The sequence below is a fragment of the Musa acuminata genome, chromosome BXJ1-4, assembly GCF_036884655.1.
Source record: "Musa acuminata AAA Group cultivar baxijiao chromosome BXJ1-4, Cavendish_Baxijiao_AAA, whole genome shotgun sequence".
NCBI classification, from domain to species: domain Eukaryota; kingdom Viridiplantae; phylum Streptophyta; class Magnoliopsida; order Zingiberales; family Musaceae; genus Musa; species Musa acuminata.
In genome coordinates, this window is record NC_088330.1 from 36,184,475 (window position 1) to 36,208,746 (window position 24,272).

Genomic DNA, 24,272 nt, shown 5'->3' on the forward strand with positions numbered 1-24,272 from the left:
TTATCTTATTGGCATGTAAGGCATAACCGAACATATTCCTCCATATATGTCCCCATCTTCAGCCAATATAAGACCCTCTCCATAAGAGCCAACGTTCATTGAATACTCAGATGTCCTGCCCAAAGGGAATCATAATACTCTCTCAAAAGTTCATGCCTCAAATTGTCCGCTAGAGGAACATAAACTCTATTCTATTTAGTATAGACGAGTCCCTCCTAGACTTAAAATTATCATACCTTATCTTTTTTGATCAATTGTATCAAAGTTACTATATGGGAATCACTGTACAATCCATCCTTGATCCTGGAAAGGAAGTTAGAGTGCAATTGACTTGCTTAGCCTCCACCTTCAAATTACACGACATTAACTAGCTTCACTTACCTGTTTAATCATCAACTATAATATTTGCTCTTTTGGGCTTTTACTTCATTGCTATATCAAATTCAGCTAGGAAGTCTTGCTACCATGGTTACTTTAGGGAGAGCTTTTTTTGAGTTTGGAAGTAACTCAATATGATGATATCCGTCTTTAGCATAAATCATGTTTCGAGAAGGTAGTGTCGCCAAACTCGTATCACTATCATCTCCTTCTCGTGCATTGGATACCGTCGCTTAGTCTTGTTGAGCTTGTGGCTCTCGTAAGCCACCAGGTGACCTTCTTGCATAAGTACATCCGTATGAATTTCGAAAGGCTTCCCATAGTCTAATAATTTAAGTATCTATTCTTCACACACAACAACCTTAGGTCTTGAAATGCCACAAGATTATTAGATATTCACATGACAAGGAGAGGACCTCAACTGACAATCCTATTACTTCATAGCTTTATCAAACATATGTAGCTTTGTCAACTGACGATCCTATTAATGTTTACTGTCGCATGCTGCAACCATCCTGATGATAGTAAAATAACAAAAAATAAAAACCCAGTTTTACCCATAATGCAAAGCTCACTCTCTCTCCATGACCGTCCCACTAATCGAAATGCCCATCCTATTTTTTTCCGCCCAAGGGGTTATAGGGGTGCTATGACAATCAATATTTTTGCAACTATAACAAGCAAAAATGACTCAAAACTAAGGTTGCTTCTCTTCCTAATTCGAAATTGTTGTCGTCCATTCCACAGATCAATTGACTATTAAGGTTTTAAAACACCAAATATTTCATCAATTGCTCTTATCTTCCCCACAAATTGCTGCATCAGACAATTAACTACGAAGCCATTTAATCATCACCAAATATTTAACTTCATATATCTTCTTCATCCATTTTGCCCCAAAAACTGCTGTAAGCGCTCAGAGCATCACAAAAGGAACTATTCACTAAAAGAAGGCTTCGAATTTGAAGTTGGAACACAACGGAGAATGACTGTGGTTACCTTCCAATGTTAACATTAATGGCTCTACCAATTCAACTGATTGGTTACCCTCCACATAATACCCGACTTCACCTATTCCCTGAACAAAAGAGAGCAAACCGCAAAAAAGTTGAAGGAAGGTGGCAAAGTTTTACCTTTGAGGATTTCGATGCTGTGGTGAGCAGATCTGAATGGTTCTGAGCCAGATATTGCAGAGCTGAGGTTCCTGCACTCTACTAATGCATCACATACACATCAAATCAGCAAAACCTAATTGTTGGCAAAGACTGGAAATGAGGCATTGTCCGTTTTCACATGCCAATTTTATCATTTTCATTATGGAATAGATATGACCATGAGTGGATCAGATCATTATTGATCACATTATGAACAAAGTTTTACCAAAGTTTCAACATCTGAATGCCTGGGGGCAGGAAGAGAAGGTAGGACTAGTTTGCATTGGCGGACTGAAAGCCAACGGCTGCAATCTCCCTACCCATGTGTACAAGGAGATAGAATGCTTGGCATTTAAGTCGCCGTGTGAAAGAGCCAGCATATTAGTACACAGATTCAGCAATCCCGATAACAAATTCACTAGCACTAATATTCATTAAGTTTGGGCTTAGCGATGTCAAAGATGGCACTCACATAAATTCACACTCGCAGAAGAATTCAGTTCGATTGAGTTCTATCCTGGTTTCTTTGTTCGTTGTACTCCTCGTATAAGCAACAAAAAAATAACCTCAGCGAAAGCCTGTTGGGTGACGTTCAGCTTTTTTCATCATCAGAGAACACCTTGGTCCTCCCTTTGATCTTCCTCATTGGTTGCGGAGCTGTACCTGTAGTCCACAGGAGGCACGAGTAAAGGGACTTCGAAAGAAAATGAATTCGGCCAGTAAAACAGATGCATATCTTGTATTTCTTTTAATTAAAATTTAACAAACAACCTAACTCTGCTGGAAACTGACCACCTTAAAAGCATAGGCAGAAACCAAACCAGCTTAACAACATGGAGATATATGCCCAGAAAGAAAATATGAAGTAATATAGTATTTTCTTCACAATATATAAAATACTAGTTTATGATATGATTAATGGATTTCTGCAGTACTTTATCTATTTTTTTCTGAGAACATCATCATGTTAAACAATGAACGTGTTGCAAGTGTGTTATGAGATCATGAAACATATACCTGAGTTTGTTAACTTTGGCTTCCATTTCATTGGCCGACTTAAGCTTCAGAGTTAGCTCATACAAGGTTAACTGGTCAATCGGAAAGCTTTGGAGGTGAGAGATGGGGCCATCGATACAGTCATGTGGATAAAAATAAATAAATGCCTGCAGAAATTACACCTTTCATAAAGGGTTATATAAGATCCATATTTTGCAATCCAGTAAGGCCAGTGTTGTGGCTTAAGTACTGGTTAGAGGTTTATTCCAACACTACTAAAAAAGTTGCAAATTTGGCATAGCTGACTTTAACCTAAAAGCTATCTACATTGTGCTCCAGGTGTTCAAGCAGATGCTTTGTCTGAAGGCACCAAACACATGACTAGCATAAGCACCCAAGTCTTACTCTATTGTAAAAAAAAAAAAATTGTGCCCAAAAATGGACCGAACTGCTTTGTAAATAGTAAAAGGGAAAATAAACAGGCCATTAAGGCATAAGTACACAATAAATCACTTAGTGTACCGAGAAACTAGTCATGGCGATGTAGAACAGAGTAAGGAAGTAAAGAGAAAGAGAAGTGTGAGATAAGAGAGGAGAATAAGAGACTACATAAGATATAATTCTTTTCATTCAAATCTGAAAATGCTTGATCCATTGACAAGCTCCACTATTTATAAGGGTTTAGGAGCCTTGGTATAATTAATCAAGACATTGATTCTCAAGAATAATCTCTTACAAAATTAGTATGCTTTTTAGAAATCCAAACTGTGACTTCTAGGATACCTAAGTACTAAATGAGTGCACTTAATACAATAATGTAATTAATACAAAAAGAGTATCTATAAAGACAAAGAGATTTTTTTTAAAAATTTCAATAACTCTTAGAATTTCTGGGCCAACTAATTGATGACTTTTTGTTGATTTCTTTGCCTAGAATAAACTTTTATGAAATCCTTTGTAAAGCTATATGACTCTCCATCATTCTTCCCTGATGAAAAAGAACTCGATCCCGAAGAGTGATTTGCAAGGTACTGGTCCAATAAGTCTAGTGAAAAGTCACAAAGTTCCTCGCAACTAATCCAAGTGGTACCAAAAACTGGACGTTCACGTCACTTGACACGAAAGTGTTGAGCAATGCTAGTAGCAGACATGACAAGATGATCATCAAAATTGACCTCTACGTCAGTCTTGTGTTGTGGGAGAATCGGTGCTTTGGGAGGATTGTCACTTGCAAGAACACCGATAGATAGAGAAGGCTCAAAAGTATCATGATATGGAGTTAAATCCTCCATATTGAAAACTAGACTAACATTTAGGTCGAAAGGCAAATCAAGTATATATGCATTAGATCTTAGTTTTTGAATAATGGGGAAAGGACCAATGGCTTGAAACTCTTGGCTTCTACGATGTGCATTAACAGCAAGCTTGTAACTTTCATTACCTAAGGTAATTTTACATCAAATCTTGATATGCAAATCATGAATATGTTGAGCGAAGGAGTGGACTAGTTCCGAGGCACGATAGCCAAGTAAAATAGGTGCAAGGTCAATGGGGGTGCAAGGAGTATAGCCAAGGACAATTTGAAATGAGCTTTTTCTGATGGAGTAGTTGATAGTGTTATTGTATGCAAATTCTATAGGAGATAAAGTTAAGTTCTAGTTTCTGAGTTTCACCCCAACTAAACAACTAAGAAGAATTTCCAAGGAACGATTAACAACCTCAGTTTGACCATTAGTTTGGGGGTGAAAGGCAAAGAGAACTTCAATGTTGTGCCAAATTGTTTTCACAAAATTTTCCAAAAGTAGCTAACAAATTTCACATCCTTATCGGACACCATGGTTAAAGGCAAGCCATCTAATTTAACCACTTCCCGAAAGAACAATTTAGCAATGTCTGAGACGTCGTTGGTCTTGTTACGTACGATAAAGTGGGCCATTTTTTAAAATTGATCAACAACAACTAGAATAGAGTTATGGCTACAGGTTGTTTTGGGAAGTCAAAGGGCAAAATCTAAACTCGCATCTTGCCATGGTGAAGGCAAAATAAGTAATGGGGTGTATGGGCCAGTATTGTGTTTGCGAGTTTTGGCAAATTGCTAGGTGCGATACTACGACATCACCCAAGCAACATCTCGCTTTAAGGAACGCCAGTAAAATTTATCCTCGACTATTGCAATGATCTTGTCTCGACCTAGGTAACCTGTTAATCCACTGATGTGCATTTTCCCAACAAGGAAGTCACGAAAGGAGGATCGGGGAACACACAATCTAATAGATTGAAAAAGGTAACCACCCTTAAGAATGAAATCCGTATGTTCACAATGGTTTCCATCTTGAACTTCTCAATATATGTGATTAAAGTCTGTATATTACGTATACTCTTATTTTAATTGCTCGAATCCTATGACCTTGACACTCATGGTAAATACTAGATAGGAATGTAGAAATTCTACTAAAGGCATTGACAACTTTATTTTGAATGTCAAAACAATGCTTAATTACAAAAGAGTATTCGCGGAGAAACTCAACCCACTTGGCATGTCGAGCACTTAACTTCTTTTGGGCATTTAAGTACCTTAGGTCCTGGTAGTTAGACAACAAGACAAACTCTTACGACGGAAGGTAATATCGCTAATACCTAAGACATTGCACAATCGCGTAGAATTTTGCCATAGGCAATAAGTTGACCCTCTTGACTATGAATTCCTCCTATGCCTATACCGGAGGCATCACAAGTAACCTCAAAGGGTTTACTAAAGCCAGGGTGCCTAAGAATAGAAGTGGTGGTCATTTTTATTTTGATGTCAGCAAAGGCTTTGGTAGCAGCCCGAGTCCAAGAAAACTCATCTTTCTTTAGGTAATCGATAATAGGTGTCATGATAGAACCAAACCCTCTAACGGATCTCCTATAAAAAGAGACTAATCCATGGAAACTACGAATCTCAGAAAGGGTTTTAGGCTCAAGCCATTCTAAAATGACATGGATTTTTTCTGGATCAGGGGCAACACCTTGGGCAGAAATGATAAAGCTTAGGGATAGGACATGAGTTTGTATGAACTAACACTTTTTAGGATTGGCATAGAGCTTAGCAACTCAAAGGGTAGTAAGAATCTATCGAAGATGTTCTAAATGATTCTCTTTGGTCTTCCTAAAGATCAAGATGCCATCAAAGTATATTACAACAAATTTGCTTATGTAGGGTTGTAAAACTTGGTTCATGAAGCACATGAAAATTCTTGGGGCATTAGATAGACCAAAGGGCATGACTAGCCAATCATATATGCCATCAAGTTTTCAATGTTGTTTTCTACTCGTCACCAAGTCTAATATAAATTTGTCGTATCCGCTTCTTAGGTTAATTTTTGAAAACCAACTAAATCCAACGAGAAGGTCTAATATCTCCTCAAGTTGAAGAATCAATTTTCGAAAACCAACTAGATCCGGCAAGAAGGTCTAGCATCCCCTCAAGATGAGGAATCAGGAAGTGATATTTTATTGTTACTTTGTTGATTGTTCGGCTATCCACACATGTCCTCCACGACCCATCTTTCTTAGGGGTTAACAAGGCAATGATAGCGCAAGGACTGAGGTAAGCCTTTAGCCAAAAGTTAAACTTGTTTGTTTAATGCGACTCCATGGATAGGATGTCATAATAAATCTCATTTTGGTAATCGCCCATTTTGATTGATATTAGGCATCTCTCAATCAAGAGTAGAATTGTTTTGTCAACCCAGGCTATTTTGAATGGGGTCGGATGTGACCCTACCTTAAGGTTTAGTCTCTTGATAGCAGATTTTGAGGCTACTACATTCATAGTGCTATTCCCATCAATAGCTAATTTGCTAGTTCTTTCCCGCTTCAAATAAAAATATGGAAGATACTGTCCTCTTTCATTTATTGGAATCACTAGCGGTAGAGAGAACAATACGAACAACATTAACATGGGCATCTTCAATTTCTAGTTCATTTTCATCACCTGAGTAGGCTTTGGATTCAATTACTTGATCTACTTCCTCGATTTGATCTTTTGATTCTTGTTTTAAGGTAAGGGTATGTTGAGGACAATGAGAGATAATATGACCTCTAATATGGTAATAATGATACTGGATTGAAAACAACTAGTTTAAGAATGAGTAGTTGAATGAGTAGGATGATTCTTGGTTGGGCCAGGATTGTTGCTAGTAGTGGGGATTTTTGACTTGATAGAGCCACTACTTGGGGTAGATTGGGTAATAGTTCTAGTGTTGAGAGATTGAGATGATACTTAACGAATTGGATAAAGTTTGATGTACTTCTCAAACTTACGAGCTCGTCAGGAAGCTTCCTCCATAGTGTTAGGGAAACTAAAAGAGACTTCCGTTGGATGTCAAACCTCGACCCATTAACAAATCTTCATATAGTGATAATTTAGTCCTCTTATATTTCACACCTAAGTAAAAGTTCCTCAAATTGGGCCAAATACTCTGCTACACTAGAATTCAATTGTTTAGGTTTAACAATTGTTCAACCAATTGGCTTCGAAAGTAGTTGGTAAATATTTTTCCCTAAGTTTTTGTTTCATGACTTCTCATTGAGTGATGGGAGGCTCTCGACGTTGTTCGAAACTACATTGGATATATTGTCAATATTTCCTAATGGACCCTATTAGTTTTATTTTTGCAAATCGTACATGTTCAATATCAATCATTCCATATCATTCAAAGTAGACTTTCATGCTATCTAACCAGTCAATAAACACATTTGGGTCAAACCTACCATCAAAGTCCGACACATCCACTTTGACTCTTCTAGTCATTTCCTCAAAATTGTCAGCAAACCGAACTTGTTAGCCCCTTACTCGGGTTTGTGGATTTCTAGTAGGTTCTAAAAATTCATCGTTGAGGTTAAGGCTTGGTCATCGGGAATTGTTGGAGCATAACTGTGAACAAGTGCCCTATAGGTAGACCTAGGATTTGTTCGGATTGGGGCTTGGGGATTAGGTAAAATTCTTTGATTTAAAGTTATGGATTATGAAGAATAGATATGTTTCGACCCATCAACCTCCTCATTCATGGGTTGTTTTTCAAGATGTTAAAGAGTTCTTAGGACCTAGGTAATTTAGTCACATAACTGGTTCAACATCATGTCATGATCTGCTAGCTTGATTCTAAGGGTGTCTACCTCACTCTATTGATTTAGAGATTCATAATGATTGGTTTGGTATTCACCTCGTCGATTCATGATTCTAATGCTATCGACAAATTACCTTTTGGTAATGAGGTTGTTAATTGTTGTAATGTAGAAAATAGAAACAAAGTTTCAATGGTTCTTATTTTGTTCCTCACTTTTTTTGTTTTTTGACAACCTTCAAGGGTTCAAATTTTAATGGTAGTGTAGTCATAACTAAAGGGTTGAGAGAGGGTGATAAAAAAAAGGCGAGAAAACAAGGGGAGATTGATCAAGACCATAATCTAATGAGATATACGATTTTTCTTTCCAACAAAAAAAAATCATTAGTAAAATTTTCAAAAATTTACCCGACACTGAGACCTATGTAGTCCATCAATTCCATAAGAATAGTCGGCCCAAAGTTCAACTCCACATGCAAGGGGTTGACGTTGGAAGTGCAAGGATCCTTTAGTGTTGATCAAAGCTTTTGTTACTAGTTGAAATCCAATGGGGTATAGGGCAGATTTCTTAATGGGCTCTGATACCACATTGATGTAGAAACAGAGCAGGAAAGTAAAGAGAAAGAGAGGGGAAGAGAAAGAAAGAGAAGTATGTAATAAGGGAGGAGAGTACGAGACTAGAGAAGATGCAACTTTTTTCATTCATAACTAAAAATGTTTAATCCATTGACAAGCTCCACTATCTATAATGTTTTGGGAGGCTTAGTACAATTAATGAAGACAGTGATTCCCAAGAGTAATCTCTTAGGAAATTAGTATGATTTTTAGAAATTCAAAATGTGACTTCTAGGATACCTAAATAGTAAATGAGTGCACTTGATACAAAAGGAGTCCCTATAAAAACCAAATGACCTTTTTTTTTAATTTTCAACACAATTCTTAAAATTTCTAGACCAACTGATTGACGACTTTTTGTTGATTTCTTTGCCTTGAATAAACCTTTTGAAATATTTTGTAAAGCTAGATGATTCTCCATCACATGGTTACTGATCAATGCTCGCTAACCTGTGTGATAAAGATAGCAATTAATAACAACGGAATGAACATAAACTGTAAGTACATGACATGTATATTTGTATGTGTAAGAATAATCCTCGGACTCAATCTGATTGAAACACCAAACGAATGATGTTTTCATGACAAAATTGTATGCGAGATGAGTGAACATTTCATTGCAGAATCCAAACATTTCATCACACAAAGCTGGCTTCTGATATAAATTCACACAAGTTAATTATGTAAGATGAGTTTCTTAGTAGAACAATCCAGTTTAGGAGAAAGACAAACTACAAATGGTGGCAATCAAGAAACGGAATAAGAAATACATATTTTTTTTAAGCCTGATCTATACGATTGTCATTTCTCAAATTGGGGACTTGAATTGACTGATACGGTACTGATTTATGAAGAAGCGATGACATCGCCAGAAACTAAAAATCTGACGCCTTGATCACATAAATTTATAATAGTTATAGTAACATCAACTATAAATTCGAAAGCTCCCAAAAGAATATCAATATGAGGCCACAAAATATATATCAAGAACAAGTCAAAAGGATATCTGCTTCATTACCTTCCACGAAATAAGCGGAGGGAGACAAGACAGGATCGCTAGTGAACGACAAGATCTCGTCCACTGTCATCGGATTGGTGAACTTGCTGACGAGCTCGACGACACCAGGGGGGCGCCCGCGGCGCGGAACCCAGTAGGAGGAGCCAGGGATGAAGGGAAGCCAATCGGGAGCGGATCTGCGAACTATCATGGTGTGTATGGCTTCCTCGAGGCGTAGCATCCCGAAGACCTCGATCTCCGAGGAGGGATCCTCCGCCTCGATCTCCGGCTGGACGAGGTCTACCTTCTCGTCGGGACGGCCGGAGAGGCGACGAAGGCTGAAAGGGCGGGCGGCAGTAGTGAGGCTGGGCGAGGCTCCGGCTACGGTTCTGGCAGAGAGCAACCAAGCCATCGAAGGGGAGACGGGAAGACGAAGAGAGGGCGAGGAAGAACGATCGATAAGGATCAAGTAATCGGGTAGGCAGCTGGATCTGCATCCTACCCGCTTTAGTACCGGGTCAATGCGGATCCGAGTTGGATGGTGAAGGTTATGCTTGCATGGTATGCGGATTTATAATGGATCCGAAATATCAAAACGATACGGTCATCAGGAAAAAAGTGTGCAGAACTTACTCCAAGAAGAAATGAGGACCGTTGGCAATAAGAAGAGTGTTTCCTTCCCATTTGTCTTCGTGTGTAATTTTGTCCTAAAACTCTTTTGTGGCCCATAGACATTTTTCTCCTGAATTTATCGGCTATATAATTAAGAAAATCGAAAAGTTAATGCTTATAGCAGATTGAAAAGTTATGATCGTCGCAAGGTATTGAGATGTTTGACATTTTTTAAATATCACAACGAGGTCAAAGTGCCATTCCAAGATCCATTTATGTTTTGTGTCACATATGTGAAAATGACTAGTCCGGGTAGTTTTGCCCATGTAGCGATACAACAAGCTAAGTAAATACATGTCGTTTGTGAGTGAAATCCTTCTACTGCACTGTTTGCAAAGTAAAACAAATGTAATCAGTTTGCAACAAGCGAATAAACAAACATTCAGTCCCAAAGTCTAGCTTTGCAAAGCATAACAAATGTAATTGGGTTTGTCTCAAGAATCCTTCTGCTGAGTTTTTTTTTTGGTTTGCTGGATCAGATGAGAATGATGGTGTTTTAGTTCATTTTTCCTCCTACAATTAAAGTTTAATTTTTCTTTTGAAAAAAGAATTTGGTCATCCAAGCTTCTTAAGTAGCTAAGGTCATTCCAACACTTCAAATCCAATATCTCACAGGGATTCAACTTCCATCCATGCAAAATTGTGTCTTTTGGCATGGCGCCAAAAAGCCTACGGTAGGTTAAGAGGTGTTTCGACATGCTGATAAATGATAATTTTTACGTGAGGAATAGCAAACATGGAAGAATATTACAACATTGTCACTATGAAGGCTTGACAACTTTACTCGATTATCCTTGTGGTACACACTTTTGTCTCCAAATTCCAAAGGTTGGCAAGTCATGCTCCATCAATATTTGGCGTCATCACAACACATGAAAATGATCCAAACAAAAAACCTACACGACCACATGACAAGTGAGCAGAGGGCCTCAAGTGACAATCCTACTATTTGAGAGCCTTGTCAAGTGTCGTGCCACTCAAAGAGCCAAGGTACTAAGATGACTAATGTTTCGTGTGTGATAACATATAAAATAACAAATAAAAGCCCAATTTTACCCATAATGCAAAGAGATCTCTCTCTCTCTCTCTCCATGATGTCCTACTATTGAAATGCCCATCATGCTATTTGTCGCCCAGGGGTTCAAGGGTGCGATGACAATCAATGTTTTTGCAAATATAACAGGCAAAAATGACTCAAAACTAAGGTTGCTTCTCTTCCTAATTTGAAACTGGTGTCGTCCATTCGTCAGACCAATGACTGTTAAGGTTTTGAAGCACCAAATATTTCGTCAATTCCTCTTCTCTTCCCCAAAAATTGCTGCATCAGACAATAATTACTACGAAGCCATTACATCACCAAATATTAACTTCATGTATCTTCTTCATCCTTTTTGCCCCATAAACTGCTATTAGAGCTCAAGGCATCACAAAAGGATCTATTCACAAAAAAGAAGCTTCAAATTTTAATTTGGAACACAACAGAGAATGACTGCGGTTACCTTCCAATGTTAATATTAATGGCTCTACCAATTCAACTGATCAGTTACTCTCCACATAATAACCGACTTCACCTATTCCTAGAACCAAAAAGAGCAAACCACAAAGTTGAAGGAAGGTGGCAAAGTTTACCTTGGAGGATTTCGATGTCGTGGTGAGAAGATCTGAATGGTTCTGAGCCAGATATTGCAGAGCTGAGGTTCCTGCACTCTACTAATGCATCACCTAAACATCAAATCAACAAAGCCTAATTGTTGGCAAAGACTGGAAATGAGGCATTGTCCATTGTCACATGCCAATTTTATCATTTTCATTACGGAATAGATATGAACAGAAGTGGATTAGATCATTATTGATCACATTATGAGCAAAGTTTTACCAAAGTTGCAACATCTGAATGCCTGGGGGCAGGAAGAGAAGGTAGGACTAGTTTGCATTGGTGAACTGGAACCCAACAGCCGCAATCTCCCTTCCCATGTGTACAAGGAGCTGAAATGCTTGGCATTTAAGTCGCAGCATGAAAGAGCCTGCATATTAATACACAGATTCACCAATTCCGATAACAAATTCACTAGCACTGACATTCATTAAGTTTGGGCTGAACAATGTCAAAGATGACACTCACATAAATTCACACTCGCAGAAGAATTAAGTTTGATTGATTTCTATCCTGGTTTCTTTGTTCATTGTACTCCCCAAACAAGTATAAGCAACAAAACACTAACCTCAACGGCAACCTGTTGGGTGACGTTTAGCGTTCTTCATCATCAGAGTGCACCTTGGTCCTCCCTTTGCTCTTCTTCACTGGTTGCAGAGGTGTACCTGTAGTCCATAGGAGGCACATGAGTGAAGGGACTTTGAAAGAAAAATGAGTTCCACTGGCAAAACAGATGCATATCTTTTTTTTTTATTAAAATTTAACAAACAACCTAACTCTGCTGGAAATTGACCACCTTAAAAGCATTGGCAGAAACCAAACCAGCTTTAACAACATGGAGATATATGCCCAGAAAGAAAATATGAAGTAATATAGTATTTTCTTCACAATATATAAAATAGTAATTTATGATATGATTAATGAATTTCCGCAATACTTTATCTACATTTTGCCGAGAACATCATCATCTTAAACAATGAAGGAATTGCAAGTGTGTTATGAAATCATGAAACATATGCCTCAATTTGTTAACTTTGGCTTCCATTTCATTGGCCAACTTTAGCTTCAGAGTTAGCTCATACAAGGTTAACTGGTCGATCGGCAAGCTTTGGAGATGAGAGATGGGGCATCGGACAAATAGTCATGTAGATAAAAATAAATAAATGCCTGCAGTAATTACACCTGTCATAAAGGGTTATCTAAGATCCACGTTTTGCAATACAGTAAGGCCGGTATCGTGGCTTAAGTACTAGTTAGAGGTTTATTCCAACACTACTAAAAAAGTTCCAATTTGGCATAGCTGAGTTTAACCTTAATGCTATCTACATTGAGCTCCAGTTGTTCAAGCAGATGCTTTGTCTAAGAGCACCAAACACATGACTATCATAAGCACCCAAGTCTGGTTTTACTCTATTGTTAAAAAAAAAAATTGTATGCACAAAAATGGACTGAACTGCTTTGTAAATAGTAAGTAACAGGGAAAGTAACGGGGTCGTTAAGGCATAAGTACACAGAACAAATCACTTGGCATATAGAGAAACTAGTCATGGTTACTGATCCGTACTCACTAACCTGTGTGATAAAGATAGCAATTAATAACAACAGAATGAACAAAAACTGTAAGAAAGTACATGATATGTATATTTGCATTTGTTAGAATAATCCTTGGAGTCAATCTGACTGAAACACCAAACGAATGATGTTCTCGTGACAAAATTGTATGCGAGATGAACGAACAGTTCATTGTAGAATCCGAACGTTTCATTACACAAAGCTGGCTTCTGATATAAATTCACATAAGTTAATTATGTAAGATGAGTTTCTTAGTAGAACAATCCAGTTTAGGAGAAAGACAATCTACAAATAGTGGCAAAAAATAAACAGAATAAGAAATACGTATTGTTTTAAGCCTGATCTATACCATTGTCATATTCTCAAATCGGGGACTTGAATTGACTGGTACGGTACTAATTTATGAAGAAGCGATGACATCGCCAGAAACTAAAAATCTGACGCCTTGATCACATAAATTTTTACTAGTTATAGTAACATCAACTATAAATTCGAAAGCTCCCAAAAGAATATGAATATGAGGCCACAAAATATGTATCAATAACAAGTCAAAAGGTTATCTGCTTCATTACCTTCCACAAAATAGGAGGAGGAAGGCCAGCCACGATCCGTGGTGAACGACATGATCTCGTCCTCTGTCATCGGATAGGTGAGCCTGTGGACGAGATCGATGACACCATGAGGGCGCCTGCGCGGCGGAACCCAGTAGGAGGAGCCAGGGATGAAGGGCAGCCAATCGGGAGCGGATCTGCGAACTATGATGGCGTGTATGGCTTCCTCGAGGCGTCGCATCCCGAGGACCTCGATCTCCGAGTAGGGATCCTCTGCCTGGATCTCCTGCTCGAAGAGCTCTACCTTCTCAGGACGGCCGGAGAGGAGACGGAAGCTGAAAAGGCGGGCGGCAGTTGTGAGGCTGGGCGAGGCTCCGGCTACGGTCCTGGCAAAGATCAATCGAGCCATCGAAGGGGAGACGGGAGGAGGAAGAGAGGAAGGGGGAGAACAATTGAGAAGCAACGATTAGGCTCGAGCCTGCGCGTCGGGCATGCTCAAGTCATGGGGTAGGCAGCTGGATCCGCATCCTAGCCGCTGTAGTACTGGGTCAGTGCGGATCCGGGTTGGATAGAGAAGATTAAGTTTGCATGCGGATTTATCATGGATCCGAAATATCAAAATCATAAGTTCATATAAAACACAGGAAAAACGTGTGAAGAACTTACATAAATAAGAAATGAAAAAGAAAATATTTAAATTAATAGAAAATAATAGTACAAATATGAATTAATTGAAAGTAATATAAAACTTCATCAAGAACGTTATAATTAATGCAATCAATTTATTAAAAATTATATACTTTTTTTTAACGATTAAGTAAAATATGCAAGTCAAATTCAAGACCAAGCATCCTGAATCATCTTAAATTGACTTCTAATACAACGAAAAATATACATCGAATATGATCCTAATCAAATGCATGTCTCCCTGTCATGCATAATGTTTTTAGAAACGAATACGGACTAGGTCTAATCTGAGATCTATATAGGACGTATGTGGCCATGAATTGGATTTGGATCGAATTGAATAAGGTTGAGGAATGAGAGATGATCCGAACAATAGCTTCACTTGCACCCAAATATCTGTGAATTGGCGTGTTTGGTTCGTTAGTGTCCAAACCTTCTTGCATATCAGATTACATCGTAAAGAGAAAATATCAATGTTAGAATACTCTGTTGCTACCGCCAGGGGTTAAACACACAGGATGATAATAAGGGATTGTTACAAATGGATCGGTTTAATGTAGAAAGACGCTTTACCAAAAGAACTCGAAATTGGTGTAGGTTGTGTTCATGCTTGGTCGGCCGAACTATCTCCAGCGAGATGAGATGGATAAGCATGGCAGGGGCACTCCATCTTTGGGCAGGGCCTGTACAAATGAAGCCTCGTCCTGCGGTAGAAGAACATACCGGTCGTTCGGTCGAACTCATGCTTGGTGACGTAGTTAACAGTACAAGAAAGCTGACCGTGATAGGAGATTGGATCGTGCTTCGAATAAGGGCCTCAGTGTAGATATTGATTGCCTTGTGGGGTTGCGCCCGGTGAAAAGCCAACGAACAGGTCGCCGAAGGGATTGGCAGAGCCCATCTGCTGCGGCGAAGGGTATTGAGGTTGATAAAACTGCTGCTGCTGTTGTGGTGAGCAGTACTGTTGCTGCAGCTGCTGCTGGTAATATTGCTGCTGCTGTTGTGCCATCAGAGCCATCTGCACGCTTGGTGGAGGCGCGATGCTGTTCGACATGGCGAAGGGATCGAAAGGATTGGCGTCCAGCCCGCCGCTGTCAGCCGAAGCCATTTGTTGTCTCCTGGCAGAGTCTTCGTAGAGGCTGTCGAGCAAGAGCATGTCAAATCCACCAGCCTGCACCGCAACCATGAAATGGAGATGAACTAGAAAGAACAGGTAGATTATTCTAAAGCTGTGCATCGATCAACACTGAAGAAGCAAAGAACAGGTAGATTATTGGCTTTTAGTTTTGCTGCTCAAAGAGTATAACCAATACCTTAAAATTAATGTAAATAAAGGCAAACAAGATCTTGATCTGAATGTATGAGATTTTCTGTGAGCAAATAGTCAAATTGTATTTCGCTTTCCAAGCTTCCTATCAACTTAAATACGAAATGACCCAAATTACACATTGAACGATATCAAGCATATTGATCTTTGTAGTGAAACAGAAATAGCATTTACAAAATGATGATTTATGAAGGTTCGAGTGACATAAATAAATATTATAGAAAGGAAATAAATAACAAATATACCAGTTTGCTTTCAACCAAGTGGCTGGTGTTGCTGCTGGGAGCAGTTACCAATGCTAATTCCCAACCAGAAGAATCGGTTCCAAGCAAGTCACCAGTTGTTGAAGGATTTGTATTATCCCCTGGAAATTTAAAAATTTATTATAGTTGCTTGCAATGATTTCATGGATTTAACAATAATATAATGATAAATTTATGTGATCTTGAAAAGTATTCTTGTACAAGATACAGAAATACAGCAGCATATTCTCCTGTGCTCATGAAAAATATATTGACTGTGAAGAAGTGGATATTTAATCTAAAAAACAAGAAAAGGAAAAGGAAAACTAGGCTACCTGGTGAAATGATGGCTAGAGCCAATGCATTGTTTTCCTCAAGTTCCGCAGCAGCAGGATTTATTTCATTCAAACCCTGCATAATGATATAAAGATAGATATCATTCCTTTAAAGTAGACCCTTCACGAAATAAATATACAAAAGGATACACATGGGTTACCAATAAGTCTCCTGTAGTAGCAGGCTGAGATTCAACCTCTGTGACAGGTTCAGATTCTGGTGGTTGTTCCCCTGCAGGTGGCTGTTCCTCCTCTTCCTCATCTGGTTTTTTATTCTCCGGAGAAGGGGCTTCATCTTGATTGTATGATGGTGGGTTACTATCTTCATATTCCTGGTTCAAACAAGTTTCACGTAAGCAAATTTATTTGAAGTCGCTGATGAACACAAGTAGGAAGCTAATGTATGGTAGAGTATTGTCATTAGCAAGTGTAGAGTATGTTGGAGAACATTGATCCTCATAACTCCTTCAAGAAATGAAATTTATGACGGGTCTTAAAGTGTGATTGTGAATTGAAAGCTCTGTGATATATTAGACAGTATTCGAATGGACTCGATATCAGAAGCTTAGCACAAATTCCCAGGTAACTCAATATCATCCTAGCACAATACCTAGGTAAGGACTCATAACCTGCGTTGGTACCAATGATAAAGTATTGGTTAAATTATCATCAATTCCAACTTAAACCAGTAGGAAAGGACCCAATCTAATTCTTAACAAAACAACAGAAGTGATTTGGCTCATTGTATCCAGATATACTGCAAGTCAATTGCATGGCAAAAGCTTCATCAGAGACTTCCATGTGTTAGTTTTAGTTCATCTGATTGGGTTGATTTGCGAACCTGTATTCCTCGGACTCATCAGTTCTTTTTTGTTGGTTGATCTTGATTTTGGTTTCTTGCTTGACTTTTTACCAGTTCAGCTGGATCCCTTCTTTCTTCCTTCTAACATCTAGTAAATGGAAGTAGGGTGGTTTAATTTCTACACTTTTTTGGAAAAAAACCATTGAAGACATCAACTACAATTCATCGAGCAACTTCTAAATATAAAAAAACACCGTAGCTTAACGTTGTTGCTCCAAATAAAAAGAACAGTTCAAATTGTTCACTATGCAAATATGTAAAACAATGCTTCAAGATTCAACCGTGATGAAGTCACAGTCTGGCCTTACCAAGTTTTACGACTATGTGTCATATCTTATGTGTGTTTTTCAATGGCAAGCTAGGCAAAGATATAGCTCTGCATTTGATTTTCAGCAATTAAGCCTCATCATTATCCACCTTTACCAAATGGTGCATGCTGAGCTATGACATAAATTGGGATATCCAAGTTCTCGGATACGGTGAGCAAGGAATATTATCTTCTTGATGACACATTTAAAGATTTATCAAACAACAAATATAAAATGACAAAGGAAAACTAAAATCAAACAAAATGTAACCCATAAAGGGAAAGAAAAAGAAGAATCATGATTGTAATGGTAAAAGATCATTTAGTGAGTGGACAGAAATCTATTACAATAGTATACAAAGTATCCATTGCATCACAACAATTGATTAAATAATCCTTCCTCCTGGACACTCACATGCTTAACAACCAATATTCTTATGAACAAAAGACCAAAAGTTCTAGTCAGAAACTTATTTATCACCAATCCAATGATTACTGTAGCAAATAGCTGGATGGCTTCTTTACTGCATGCAACAGAATGAAGGAAAAAACCAATTGAAACTACTTATACAGTACTAACCTCTTAGCAATCTAGAAAAAGAAACAATATAAGCAAATATTTGCACCTGAAAACTTAATTACACTCACCAGATTCTTACTTGAAACAGAACCAATCCCAGGTGCTTCTTTGATGTATTCTTCCATTGTTGCAAGAAACGAAGCAGGTGACTGAGAAAATATACATAAAAAGCATCAATAGTAGGAAAGTTGCCATGTAACTAAAGAGTATATTCAGTCAACAAATTTCAGAGATGCCTCAAGAGGAATGTGGGAGCAAGTTTATTCTTTCACATCAACTTGGTAGTGTTAAATTAGTCATTGCCAATACCCTCTAGACGTAAGCCAATAGTTGAGACAAGGTTTAATAATTTATAATACACCCTCTCATACATGGACTGGTAGCTTGAGTCCAACTCTTGGAACACGGATTAGATGGGGACAAAATTTTCACTCATTTATATGCTTAAGCTCACATATGAGAAAGGTTTTAACATTATTTATATTCTAGATAGACATAGCTCAACTAAATGATGAACCAAATTAGATGTTATAAGCTAAATAGTTCAGTCAGGTTAGTTTAGTTGGTAAAAAGATAAGGTATTCATACTAGCCTAAACCTAAAATAGATAAAACAGAACCTGTCTCAGGGTTGGGAAGCGAAATCTCCTGGCAAGTTCCAAATGTTTGCAAACTTCATAAAACTCAGAAAGAGCTTCTGCCTGAAGAGAATGAGGGGGCAGAATTAGTTGTCAATAGCAGAAAAATGAGACCTTGTAAGAACAATATATACCTGTCGTCCGGCTCTTTTGTAGATTTCAAGGGCCTTGATGGCATCACATTTTGGCATCTCAAAGAACTGCATTAGATCCAATGGTAAACTAATCTGGAGTTGCTAAATTCCCTTTTTTGATCAAGAAACGCAAAATCTTACTATCAAAACGAAAGTACCATGTCCATGAGATTGATGATCCCATCATTGATTGCACAATAGATTTTGAAGCTCTCTTTCAAAACCTAGTCAATAAAACAGGAAAGTATCAGCTGCATGTTTATACTGGGGGAACCTTTTTGTTTGTTCTATAATATTACCCTAGTTAATTCTATCTGTTTTGGTGGATCCCATGGCATAATTGGCAGTATCTACTTTGGAAATCTCTAAAATGAAAAGGTCTTGTGGTGGTTAACAAAGAACATAATCGATCAATGTTACTTGGTATGGCCAAACAGATTAAGCTGGATAACTTTATTTTGAAACAAAGCTGGCACATGCAGAGTTTCTCAATGTCCTTTCTCTCATGGATGAGCAGAGACAAAGGCCCAGGTCAACAACAATAAACTTAAAGCCCACCCATTACAAGGAGATCCTTCACTGATATTTAAAAGAATCAAAGTTCCCACCACATGCACCAGAAAGGTGCATGACGTGTCACTCAATAATGCTTCGAAGAATGCTTCAATAGCAGAGTCAAGATAAAGAATTAACTTCATAAACATGATCTGTGTATAACAATAGGTTGGTTGACTAACAAAATTTAATGAATTGATACATTCTTTTAAAGTAATAAACAATTAACAGCTTGATCTCTGCTAAATGGGTGCAAACATTATTAAGAAAGCTTATGATAGTGCTCACACATCAAAAAGGATGTCAACATGGTTTCCAGGAGATTTTGGTTATATAACTAGACTCAAGTCTTTGATATTCGATTGATAATTTATATACAGTCATTATTACTAGATAATCATGAAAATCTTCATTTAAACAAATGCAAGAACAAACTTTAAAAGGTGACAACCATGATCAAAGATAATAATAACAAGAAAAATGACAACTAAATAGAATCGTCATGAATCTTCTAACGAGCCAAGGTGACACAATTGCCAACTTCAAAATTTATCATTATAAGGAAACTTATAAGAGAGACCTCTCAAGTATTATTTTGAATCTTCAGTTGAGTTTGAAGACTTCATTACTAACCACATATTAAGATCCTACATTACTATGACCTAGTAATTTGTTTTAACATCATATTCAAATCAGGAAGCTAATCCTTACATAAATTAGAGCAGATATATGATCAAATAAATGTCATATTGACTCAAGAAATCAGATGAGTAGAGATCAGCATAAAATAGCACTAGACTAGAACAAGAAACAAAAAATTTCAGTTACTAAACTTAAAAAAGAAATTTATAGAAAAAATCATGAACAAAGGAATAAAAAAGACCAAAAGCATACCAGAGCCAGAGCATATTGAATAAGAAAGTTTCCAAATGCTGCTCCTTCCGGCTAGAACATTTGAGTTATATTTAGTGATACTGGAAGAGTAAATAATGGACAATAGAAGTTACAGGCACCTGGCAACCAATAAGTCGGAACATAAGCTGTTGCAAAGCGGGCAACTGTTCGAGCAGATCCGGACAGCATAAACTTCTGGTTCGACTATGCCACTGGAAATTTGCAAAGAAAACAAGAAAACACACATGATACAAGAAAATAAATTTGTGATCCTTCAATCTGTAACAATGAGAAAAGTCGAACTACCTTGGCAGACTCCTGTGGAGACTTCATCTGACGTTCTGTTTCAATATCATATTTTAAGATCCTAAAGCACTTGAGCCGCTCCTCTAGGTAGAGTGCATATGTTCTTACCCAGGCAGAACAGTCCCAAGCTACATGACGCAAAATCTTGACATTATAAATAGACTGAAATTTTCCTACTTAACCTGGAACTTGGCATTCCAAAAGGATGAAGAAAGAATCCAACCTAGAGAACCCAAATCATCCTTGAAGTTCGATATCTGTAGAATACTTCCTCGGTGAGAGCAACTCAACAGCTCCTCTTGGAATGTAGGATCACCCTCTCTCAATGTTCTGTGGATAACTATTAATGTTTTTACAGCAACCTGTGAAATTTTGTCAAGGTTTATTCGTGTTTTGGAGTACAAAATTATAAACATGTGCTGATACCAATTTTGAAAACCTCAAGCATTCAAGATTAAAGTTGGATGGGGAATATTCCCATATTCATTTCCTGAAGAAAAAATAAACAAGATGATTTGTTTAAAATGTTGTTGTTATATTGCTACAACTAAATTACAGTAAAATATCATGACAAATAGCAGGACAAGTTACTTAAATTAAACTTCCTTGACCAGTATTATCTAAACTTCATCTCTCATTTTTATCATCCAACACTTTGTGCACCACCAATATGACAGATTCAGCTTGTGGACAATCAGAAATGTCAACTGTAGCTTCCATTGTTGTTTAATAACTAAGTCGATCTAGACTGGAAATTCACCGGGTCCAATGGCGGCCCATTTGTGTAAACCAGCAGTTGGCAACATCTCTTTAACCACATAGTTATCAGCAGTTTTATCACATGCATTAATGTTTACCATGAAGCACATTTAAAGAATGTAAAAGATGTTACACAATGTACACAACAGAGATGCTACCATTGGAGTGGAAAGTCAAAAGGAAAGAAGAACTACCAACAGGATTTTTTGAATTAGAGAAAGCTAGCCTGGTGAAATTCAAAGTGAAACTACTGCAAGTTTGTAATAAGATGACAGGGTCAGTGTACAAGCTATTATTAATTTAGAGTTTAGGCATAGACTAAGATTGTAACTGAGATGTTCTAAAGGATCTGGATTATACATACCGTCCAATTACGTGTCTTGGACAATCTTCTGCCAAGCGCATATATGCAGTAAGTTACGTCTGCTCGTGGCCGAGTTGCAGCTGTAGCAACAAATATCCCTGGAACATGAAACAAGGCTCAACGTACATGATGCTCAATCTAAACACTTAAAGAGAATGATCAATTCAACATAGAATCATCCTTTTCTTCCATGTTAAAAAAAGACTTGAATCTCGAATTCCATCTTTATCGGACTGTTCACACAACCGACCAAATCTCCCAAATCTCTTCACCGAAATAAACATGTAAATTTCCCAGAACCTAAACTGGAACACCGGAACCAAATCCACTCACTTATCACATGCCGTTCCTTCGGTGGGCATTCCACATGGTTCGTCGCCTTCACTATCGCAACGTCCAATTCCTAGCATCAAATCAATCAAGGAAGAAAAGGAAGAAACACGATTTAGATAGAGAGAGGATCATCTGATCACCTCGATTTATAGATCGAATCGAAAGGAAAATCTCAATTGAGGTAAGGTTTCGGACCTTGAATTCGCTGTTGACCTTGGCGAGGCCGACCATGGTGGAATCCTTGAGAGCTCCATAGGCCTTCCGCCATGTCCCCATCCACCCTGCCCTGACCTCCAATCCTCCCTATTCCCACCTTGTCTCTCCCCCGAAGGAGGATTGAGAGATAGAGTCGATGTCCCACGCAGTCAAAACCGCGATTCTTTATACCAGCCGCCATCATCGGGACTCCCCTTCTTCCTCCATCCCTCCTCCAAACTCGCCGTTGGGTTCTATAACGAGAGAGTTGATATACATCCTTCTCCTTTTCGCTATTTATGCTCCGGCCTTTCCCCTCCTATTCTGCGTAGAGTTTTACACGTCTTGGCTAAAATGGGGTAAGCTTAGCACGAGGAATCGAGGCCGTTGCGACGGAAACACCCCCGCGATTCACCATCATGGCGTCCTGTTTAAATCCGACGGTCGAGATTCTCTCTATCTATGGAACCGCGGGTCCCACAAGCCTTTTTCTAAGGGGTTATCGATTACTATGCGGGGAAAAAAAAGGAAGCTGATTAATATTTATTTTATTATTTTTTAAGGTTAAGGTTGATTTTAGGTATTGTGATTTTTTTGATGCCTACTTAAATCTTTATTATTTACTCATATCTAAAATAACTTTTATATTTTAAAAATAACATATAAATCTTTCTCATCAAGTCTCAGTTAATATATATTAGAGTCTCCTAACTCATAATAAATTATTAATATAATAATATACATAATTTAAATTTTAAAAAAATTATTTTATCCCTTGTGATTTTGGTCATGAGCCACATAAGTTTTTATAATTTTATTTATATCTAAAATAATTATTATATTTTTTAAAAATATAGTATATAAGCTCCTTCCGTCAAATTTGAGTTGACAGATGTTAAAGTCTAATTACGTGACATGCTGATTTATAATAAATTATTAATATAAAGTTATATGTGATTTAAGTTTTTAAAAAATATATATTTTTTCGAGGAAGAAGAAACGACGAAGATCGTTGCGACGAACGAAGGCAAAGAGGCAAAGGTAGGAGAGGGCAGAGGTGGGGGAGAGCTGCACCACCACGTCATATATGCGATGGGTGAGGGCACATGAGAGGATGAAATGAGAGGCAACAGGGATGAAGACGCTTAGGAAAAGGAAAAGGGATCAAGAGACCATTGCATACTTAACGTCGGACTGGTCAATGCACATCCTCGTAAGACAAAATCGAAAGCTCTTGAGCTTGTCGTCGACATGGGAGATGCCGCGGACGTGCGACACCTTGCTAGGCAGCAATGAACCGATGCTGTTACTAGTTGTCACTTCTGCGATGATGCCTCCTCCTACTATTGATGGTGGTCTCAATTTTTTTAAAATTAAATTATATATTTTATTATATTAATAGTTTATTATGAGTTGACATAGCACATAAGCAGATTCTAACATCTGTCTAACTCAGATTTGACGAAAAGGGCTTATATGTTACGTTTTTTAAAATATAATGATTATTTTAGATACAAACAAAACTATAAGGACTTAAGTGGTTCATGATGAAAATCACAATAGCTAAAATGAACATTCTTTTTTTACTTAAAATATATATATTATTATATTAATAATTTATTATAAGTCGTTGTAACGTTTGTTAACTTAGACTTGATGGAAGGTACTTATATGCTATATTTTTAAAAATATATAAGTTATCTTAGACATGAGTAAACCATAAGAAATTAAATGGTCTATAGCTAAAATCACATTAGTTAAAATGAACCCTTAACTTTTTTTTTTATATATCACCCATATAAGAAAAGAAAAAAAAAGTATAAACTATAAATTTCATTATATTTAAATAATATGTAAATTTTAATTCAATAAATCAAGGTTTGAGATTTAGAAAAGGACATTAACTCATAAAAATCTCATGTTTTGGACTTTTATATATGAGTTTTTATTTAAAAATTTACCTATTATCAACATTTTTTAAATATTATTTTTACCCCTACATTGGTTCACATCAACGTTGCTACCTTTCACGCTCCTCTTTCTCCTTTGACGTTATCG

At 37.5% G+C, this 24,272-nt stretch overlaps 2 protein-coding genes across 3 annotated transcripts; both read right to left on the reverse strand.

Moving 5' to 3' along the window:
* Window positions 1–1,706: 1,706 nt before the first annotated feature.
* LOC135660725 (uncharacterized) lies at window positions 1,707–14,214 on the reverse strand. 2 transcript variants are annotated; one of them, XM_065176430.1, is made up of 4 exons: window positions 13,719–14,214; window positions 12,143–12,239; window positions 9,270–11,944; window positions 1,707–2,195 (listed from the first exon to the last, which is right to left on the reverse strand). In XM_065176430.1, the coding sequence occupies exons 1-2, from the start codon at window positions 14,104–14,106 to the stop codon at window positions 12,169–12,171; spliced, it is 459 nt and encodes a 152-aa protein (XP_065032502.1). In that variant the 5' UTR covers window positions 14,107–14,214; the 3' UTR covers window positions 1,707–2,195; window positions 9,270–11,944; window positions 12,143–12,168. The 2 variants fall into 2 exon arrangements, with proteins under 2 accessions (XP_065032502.1, XP_065032501.1); XM_065176429.1 differs by lacking the exons at window positions 12,143–12,239; window positions 13,719–14,214 and having other exon boundaries at window positions 9,270–9,726.
* A 552-nt stretch (window positions 14,215–14,766) lies between these two features.
* Window positions 14,767–22,448, reverse strand: LOC135660751 (putative clathrin assembly protein At5g57200). The gene is made up of 16 exons (XM_065176431.1): window positions 22,215–22,448; window positions 22,020–22,089; window positions 21,687–21,784; window positions 20,787–20,925; window positions 20,564–20,691; window positions 20,377–20,469; window positions 20,258–20,308; window positions 18,967–19,032; window positions 18,809–18,874; window positions 18,657–18,737; window positions 18,106–18,186; window positions 16,450–16,620; window positions 16,289–16,364; window positions 15,957–16,075; window positions 15,165–15,555; window positions 14,767–15,088 (listed from the first exon to the last, which is right to left on the reverse strand). Exons 1-15 carry the CDS (start codon window positions 22,293–22,295, stop codon window positions 15,202–15,204), a joined length of 1,674 nt encoding a protein of 557 aa, XP_065032503.1. The 5' UTR covers window positions 22,296–22,448; the 3' UTR covers window positions 14,767–15,088; window positions 15,165–15,201.
* Between the last annotated feature and the right edge of the window lie 1,824 nt (window positions 22,449–24,272).

Excerpts from the sequence above, each read along its gene's own strand:
- LOC135660725 (XM_065176429.1), bottom strand. The coding sequence starts at position 9,660 with ATGGCTTGGTTGCTCTCTGCCAGAACCGTAGCCGGAGCCTCGCCCAGC. Across the intron at positions 2,196-9,269 it reads CTCCGCTTATTTCGTGGAAG|GTACAGCTCCGCAACCAATG; the intron begins GTAATGAAGCAG and ends TGTGGACTACAG.
- LOC135660751 (XM_065176431.1), bottom strand. The coding sequence starts at position 22,295 with ATGGGGACATGGCGGAAGGCCTATGGAGCTCTCAAGGATTCCACCATG. Across the intron at positions 18,187-18,656 it reads GCTTCCCAACCCTGAGACAG|TCACCTGCTTCGTTTCTTGC; the intron begins GTTCTGTTTTAT and ends ATATTTTCTCAG. Across the intron at positions 16,365-16,449 it reads CTACTACAGGAGACTTATTG|GGTTTGAATGAAATAAATCC; the intron begins GTAACCCATGTG and ends ATCATTATGCAG.